The sequence below is a fragment of the Castanea sativa genome, chromosome 1, assembly GCF_040712315.1.
Source record: "Castanea sativa cultivar Marrone di Chiusa Pesio chromosome 1, ASM4071231v1".
NCBI classification, from domain to species: Eukaryota; Viridiplantae; Streptophyta; class Magnoliopsida; order Fagales; family Fagaceae; genus Castanea; species Castanea sativa.
In genome coordinates, this window is record NC_134013.1 from 64,881,221 (window position 1) to 64,888,990 (window position 7,770).

At 34.7% G+C, this 7,770-nt stretch overlaps 1 protein-coding gene across 2 annotated transcripts; it reads right to left on the bottom strand.

Annotated features, from left to right (window-relative positions):
- Positions 1–4,178: 4,178 nt before the first annotated feature.
- LOC142637761 (protein LOW PHOTOSYNTHETIC EFFICIENCY 1, chloroplastic) lies at positions 4,179–6,923 on the bottom strand. Of its 2 annotated transcripts, XM_075811787.1 has the most exons (2): positions 6,780–6,923; positions 4,179–6,510 (listed from the first exon to the last, which is right to left on the bottom strand). In XM_075811787.1, the coding sequence occupies exons 1-2, from the start codon at positions 6,893–6,895 to the stop codon at positions 4,431–4,433; spliced, it is 2,196 nt and encodes a 731-aa protein (XP_075667902.1). In that variant the 5' UTR covers positions 6,896–6,923; the 3' UTR covers positions 4,179–4,430. The 2 variants fall into 2 exon arrangements, with proteins under 2 accessions (XP_075667902.1, XP_075667903.1); XM_075811788.1 differs by having other exon boundaries at positions 4,179–6,907.
- Between the last annotated feature and the right edge of the window lie 847 nt (positions 6,924–7,770).

The window sequence follows — 7,770 nt, forward strand, 5'->3', positions numbered from 1 at the left end:
TGTACACGTGTTGCCCTAACTCCCTGTTAGCCTAGATATTTCTTTTCTAAGTGCCTTTGAATAGTAACCAAAAGTTTCTCCTCCACTGTTCAGGTGTCACTTCCCCATTAATGCGGCTAGTGTGGTAGGTGCAGGGTCTTTAATGCGGATGTGGCAGCCTTTACCTTTGGTATTTCCCTAACATCGGCGCTTCCAGGACATTCAAGGGTTCACCCCTTTTAACCATTGTTCCTGGCCGTGTCATTTCCCAACCTTTACCATGAAGTCCCTGGTTCTCCAGTGTCCGTCCGAGGAGAAATCCACCATCGGCTGTACTCTCGGGTCCTCGGCGTAAGGGCCGACCCGTAGTACTAACAAATTCCAAACCCAAGAGCAGGTCGGCCTCCTTAGCATGGCTCAAAGGCCCACATTTCTATCAGGGTCTTTTTACTCCCCACACTTCCATTTTGAGAACCTGAGACATAATGTTGACAACCCAGCCAGGCCATTTATTTTAATTCAAATCATAGGCTTGTGGACAATAAGCATCTTGTACAAAATGTTCAATTATGTTATAGTCAAACATATTACTATATTCAATCGTTGGTTTACTTTGGTTTTATGAATATAGTTTGATAAATCCAGATTCTTTTTTGTCAGACACCCACCAGATAAAATACTAATGTTTCCTTCAACTACTTTTTGTATATAAAGAAAAATCATATATTATAAAATAAAATTGTGTAATCATTATAGATATAATAATAAATATAGGGATATGATTCTCAAAAATAAAATATAGAGATACAAAATTCTTAACTTCTTTTAAATGGACGGTTGTGAATGGCATTAATGACCGACTTATGTAAAAGGAATATAGTTATAATCATAACTAACTAAACAAATTGTGAAAAGGCTATAAAAGAAGTTATTCTTAGCATTACTTTTATAGATAATATATATATATATATATACCGACTTATGTAAAAGGAATATTGTTATAATCATAACTAACTAAACAAATTGTGAAAAGGCTATAAAAGAAGTTATTCTTAGCATTACTTTTATAGATAATATATATATATATATATATATATATATATATATGTGTATATATATATATATATGTGTGTGTGTGTGAGAGAGAGAGAGAGAGAGAGAGATGGGTTCAAGTTACACTGAAAAATTATTGAGTACTCTAAATGCATACTCCTTCCTCCACATAATTGTGGGTCTCTCTAATTAAATTCATGTGAAAGGGGAGAGTACACATTTATGGTACTCTAGGAGTGCCTAATAATTTTCCAGTTACACCTGATGTATCTTTACAAAAGTTACGCATTTTTTAAATTGTAGATTTCTAAGAAATCTAATGGTTAAAAAATCACTATAATCAATGTCATCTTTAAAATTAATTTCTTTCCATATTAGTTAACCTAATTAATTTGAGTCATTTTTAAAATTAGAGAAATGCTACATCCACAATATTTTTACAACATTTTCACAACAAATCATAGGTGGTTAGTTGTTATTGGTTCAAATTTGAACCTAACACTAAGATTACTTTTTTGCCCTAACAATAATAACTAGTAACAACCTGCCACTTAAGATTTGTTGTAAAAATATTGTGGACATATCATTTCTCTTAAAATTAATTACTTTCCATATTAGCTAACCTAATTAATTTGAGAAAATATTATATTATTTTCTTTTCTACTTTCTTTCTCTCTCCTAATTAAGGGCCGTTTAGTAATGTTATTTTAGTAACGTTGTTTGTATTTTTTAAAAATACGTGTAGATGAAAAAGTGTGTAATGTTATTTAAAAACTAAAAACTGTTGTTTAAGTACATGTACCAAACACCCTCTAATTCATCCTTAACCTTGCAAAAGGGCCCATTCTCAACATTCTTGAGTTGCATATTTTATTTCTAATGGACCAAAAATATCAGTGAGTGGAAAAGTTGCAGAGGTGGTGACTTTTGGAGTGACTGATGAGTTTTTGGAAATACCAGGAGTTAGTTTGGCATATTGACTCTTGTTGTGAATTGCAATTTGTTCAATCAAACGCCATCATTGTCAACTAAATTGTTGGACATATATATGTAATGATTAGCTAGATAGATTAATGGTGAAGCAAAAAATTCTGTAGACATTTAATCTGTTGTTACGTGAACAAAACGTATTTAACATTTAATTGGACAATACATAAACAAGCCGTTGAATCATTTTACCATTTTTGCACATATAAGATGGTATAGGTCCAGTCAAGAAATTAATTCTCTAGCCTTAAGACTCATGGGAAAAAGACTTCTTTCTTGACATAAACCCATGGGAAAAAGACTTGTTTCAAAGAAAATTGAGAATAGGCACTTGTGCAAGCTTAGGGATGAATTAATTAGGAAAGAGAAAGAAAGTAGAAAATAATATAATCTAATATTCTCTCAAATTAATTAGGTTTTTTTTTTAAAGCCTCAAAGTAATTAGGTTAGCTAATATGAAAAGTAATTAATTTTAAAGATGACATTGATTATAATAATTTTTTTTAATACAAAATAGAATTCTACTCTAACCTAATCTAAGTGTATATGTATGTGAAGCTCCCTCCTAGAAACTTGAACTCCGGCCCTTGCCCCCCACACCCCACAAACACTTATACTTGTGGAGTGACCATCGCACCAAGGGTGTGCGGTGGTTTTACATGTCTTGGCAAATGAAATAATGTAGGTCAATATGGGAGAATAGGTATTAGCAACAAAAATATGCCTACCTAAAGCACCCCAAGAATGGCCAAGCACAATTATAGCGATTTTCTAATCATTAGAATTTTTAGAAATCTACTGTTTAAAAAATGTGTAACTTTTGTATAATTACACTAGGTGTAACTTGAACATTTTCTCAAAAAAAAAAAAGGTGTAACTTGAACCCATCTCTCTCTCTCTCTCTCTCTCTCTCTCTCTCTCTTTATATATATATATATATATATATATATGCACTTGAACTCTGATCTTTGCATTTCACACCCCACAAACACTTATACTTGTGGAGTGACTACTGCACCAAAAGTATGATGTAACTCTTTTTACTTATTTAAAATTGTATAGCATGCTTTAGTCATGTGAATTACATAAATTAAATTAAAATTATTAAGATGGTTTACTCTTAAATGAAACTCTATTTCTAAAATTTAAAAAAAATTAAAACACTACTCCACTTAAAAATTGTGTTATCAAAAGTTTTTTTTTAAAATGTTTTATTGTTTAGTATTTAAAAATATCTTTTAAGTAAACAAATGGTAGGGAATTTCAGGAAAAAAAGAAAGAAAAAAAAAAGTAAAATAATAGGGAGATCACCAATAGACGTGACCCTAGCAGCACCAACCTACTGAACAATCAATGCCTGGAGGACTTAGGCAATACAGGATGCTTGCCAGGCAATAGGTCATGTTGTGTTTACACCATATGACTCAATGTAAATGCGTGCATACGGAACAATTGTTTTCGTTGTGTGAATTGTGATTCACTAAAATTATCAAGATAATTTGCTCTAGGTAAAACTCTTACAAAAGTTTAATTCTGAAGTACTACACTTACATCAAGATAATTGATGAGTTTCATTATTTATTTAAGATTATTTTAATCATTCACCTTTTTTTTTTTTTTTAATAAGAACTTGGTTTACACAATGAGCTTCTGTCATGCAACTTGAAGAAAAGTTTCCATTGTTTATTTTAATATTTAATTAAATAATTTTAGTGAATGTTTTAAAAAAAATTATATAACTTATTTTATCACTACGTTAGACAAGCATACTTCTAGTGTTGTGATTTTTATTTTTATTTTTTTATTTTTTTTTATAAGGGTTAGAGATGGTTGTTGCATATGGTACACAATATAACTAATTTCAATGATGAGGTCTTATAAAAATGATGTGGTACCACTCATATTTTGACACCTCAAGAAATGACAAGTCACTTACGAAAAAGATTGTGTCCCTAACATTGACTGAGTTTTTTTTTTTCCCCAATCTTAATTGGCCTCTTGTTCAGTCGTTTGTGACATTGGTTTTGAAATTGAACATGGTGTTGGATCTTTATCCAATGTTCTCTCATAGACAAAAAGATTGAATAATTTATTGATAGCCTCACACATGCTATTACTTTCCATATCTGAGTGTGCTTAATTAGTAAGTACTCGTGTTAACGAATTTTGCATAAGATAGAAGATTACGTTTGTTACATATAGGAGCTGCACCTGAAAGAGGTTGGTTACACGGCCATATGCACAACAATATGGGAGAAAAAAAAGCTTATCATATGGAGTTTTTAGTAACAAATCACTTATGGGTTTCCTTCTGTTTGTGAAATGTAAATTTCCTTTGTGTCAAATGGTTTACTTCTGCTGGGAACATCTGCCAAGTTACAGGATTCTGTCAAAGTTTTTGTAATTTGTGGTCATTTGGTTTTATCCGGAGGCCGAGGCCCTAAAACACTCTTATCAACGTTTGCTTCATAAACCTGAGAGGATTGCAGAACTGCATCATAAGCCTTTGAAGAGAGGTTAAGGCCTTCATTCTGAGCCCTCAGATATAACTCATACGCAAGCCTTGGTTTAGCATCCTTTGCAAGAGCCTCGATTAGCATTTCATAAGTAATCTCATTTGGGGTGATGCTCTGAAATTTCATGCGGTGAAACCATTCATATGCTGCACCACTCATTCCGTTGCGTGCACAAGCACTAATTATTGCATTGTATGTCACAACTGTTGGCTCATTACCTGTTGAAACCATTTCCTTAATGATGGCATCAACCAAGTTTAACTTTCCTTGTCCAGTGAGAACTGAAGCCATAATTGTGTAGGCATACAGGTTTGGTTCAAGACCTACCCTGATCATATGGTCCCAAACCCGGCGAGCCTCATCATACAATTTATTCTTCTCCAGTGCACTAAGCAAGGCTCCATAGGAGATTATTGTAGGTTTTTCGCCTTGTTCAACCATCCTCTTAAATATTTCCACTGCAGCAGAAGTTTCTGAAGCCTTGGAACAGGCAATAAGAACTGCATTCCATTCCCTACTTCCAGGTTTAAGGCCTTTTTCTTCCATCTTGTTAAGCAACCTAACACCCCATCTCCAAATTCCCCTTTTCTTAGCTGCAGTGAGAAGAACATTAAAGTGAGAAATTATCAGCTCCTGTGACAGGTTATTTGGTTTTGGCCCCTTGTCCAATAAATCCTCATATATCTCCAAAGCTGCCCACCACTTCTTTGCCTTCCCCATCAGCCAAATCACATGGTTACAGACTGATAAGCTAATTTGAGAGTGCCTTTCTCTAATTTTAGTGTACAGTTCCTTTGCCACAATGTAATGCTCTTCACGAGTACAAGCCCACAAAAGCCGCTCTTGTTCTGCCCGACCAAGTGGAAGGCTAGCATTATCCATATCTGTGAGAAGTTTCAACACATTTGCGCTCAAATTCTCACCGTTCACAAGCCACCGACGCATCACTTGGTAGCAAACACGTAGTGTTAACTTCTCAAGCTTAACAAATTCATTTTCCCAATCTTCATTAGCATCTTTCCTTATGTCACCTTTATGATACTTTTCCCTGAACTCAATAAAGAACCTTAAAGCTCCATTCCCATCTTCCATTCTTCGATAAGTCAACAATGCTGTAGAATAGGAAACTGGAGAAGGGCTCCAGCCCTTCTTTTGTATCTCTTCAAGAATATCAAGAGCCTCAGTAGTTCGACCTTGGTCCAAGTAAATTGCCATCAAAGTGTTGTAAGTTACAACATTAGGTAAGACCCCTTCCTGAGCCATATCATCCAAGACTTTCTCCATTTCTCCATATTCTTCAGATTGTTTTACTGCACCCAACAGACTATTATATATGAAAAGATTTGGGCCAATCAAACCATTAGTTTCATGCTTCTTTTTCTTGAGCCACTCAACAACGGCAATCGCGGAACTCATTCTCTTGTCTTTACCAAAACCTCTAATCATGGATGAGTATACTTGAGAGGGCAAGTCACCCATGTCCTTAAGAACCTCCTCCACATCATCTACAGTTCTTGCAAACCATAAGCTCTGTGCTAGTGAACGAACATCAACTTTTGTACTCTTCTCTTCCCCATCTCCTTCCCCACTTTCAGCACCATCACCTTCTCTTTTATAATTGCCATCATTTACTTCACCCGATTTATTATAATCAGCATCCTTTCTATCAATTTCCCCTGACACCCCATTAGCCAAATCCAATCCTTCTATAAGAAATTCATTTCCTATTGCTTGTTGCTCCAATGCACACGCCAATGCAACCAAGGCACCAAAAGAACTTGTCATTGGCATACAAAAGAGAGCAACTTTAAGCTTAGAGTACCCAAATCCCAAATCAAATTTGGAGCTCCCACAGCAACCTCCTTGCTTAACAACTCTTGAATTATTTGAAAGTAATAAGAGACCAGCACTTCTACTATGACAAACATGAACACCAAGACCCCTTAACTTTTTCCTTCTCCTTCTAGTTTCAATTCTACAAGAACCCAGTTCAAAACCCAATTGAGATACCACCCAAAGGTCACCCTTCAATGGCAAAGTAGTTAAAAATTGCATTTTCTATACAAGTTATCAGTCAAGACTAAAACCCAGAACTGAAAATCCTACTAAAAATTAACAAGGCATAGCATTTCCTCTCATGAAAATTTTTTTGTTTCTTGTAAACTTTCTAGCTTACAAAAAGTAGAAGCATGCTTGGTTGGGAGATAACAAACTTTAATGGAGATGGGGTTGATGGGTTCTTACCTTAAAGGTTGAAGAGCAAGAAAGAAAGTTGCAAAATTGAGTGGATCTCTGAAGTGGGTAGTGAGCATTCCGTATTGTATTCTCACTGGCGCTGTGGTTCTCTCACAGCCATTCATTTATTTGCAACGACAACGAGAATGAGCGGTCAGCTAAATAGTCAGCTAAACTGATTCTGCCAAGGAGATCATTTTTTAAGATTGTAAAGCCAAAAGATGAGACGACGTCGAAGTGCCAAATTGGAGTTAAGGTTAACTCTTTTGACTTTCATTGGGCCTAAACTGCGAATTGGCATTCGCAAAATAAGCCTATCATGGGCTCCAAAGACTTGAGTAGAAATTAGGAAGGGGGGCTTTTCTTTTCTTTTTTTAATCATTGGGCCCTTGAACGTGTTGGGTAAGGTGATAAAAGTGTGATATAAAATTAAGTATTTGGTTGATATTTTCACTTATTTGTGTTGGGTTTTTTTAGTGTTGGCTTCTTTCATTTCATGACATTTGCTTATAATCAAACTGAATTCTTGATGTATTTTATATTGATGTAAAATGGGTTAAAGTGTGTAAAAGAAAGTCGGAAGAATTGTTGCTAAAAGAGTTCGCTCAAGCAAGAATAAACAGCCTTACTCAAGAAACTCATGCCCTATTTGGTAGAGCATCTTAAACTCACATTTTCAGTTTTTAAACAATATTACAAGCATTTTCACACACTTTTTCACCCACACGTGTTTCAAAAAATACTACTCAAACTCCTCTACTAAACGAGCCCTCATTAACCCAATTCAAGCAAGTTCCCGCTCAAGTGAGATTGCGGAAAACAAATTCTTTGTTTAGATTTGAACTATGTATTCAGTTGTGCTTCAACCCTAATCAAACACCTATTTAAACACATTCTAATTAAGCAAATTTTTTAGAGTAAGAGAGGCACATAGTTGGAGCCATTCAGTGAAGAAAATTTAGCCTCCATGCTAGTGTTTTCATGAGAAATCTAAGTTACT

Coding starts and splice junctions, on each gene's coding strand:
- LOC142637761 (XM_075811787.1), bottom strand. CDS start 6,895: ATGAATGGCTGTGAGAGAACCACAGCGCCAGTGAGAATACAATACGGA. Junction 6,511..6,779: donor CTTGCTCTTCAACCTTTAAG/GTAAGAACCCAT, acceptor GGGTTCTTGTAG/AATTGAAACTAGAAGGAGAA.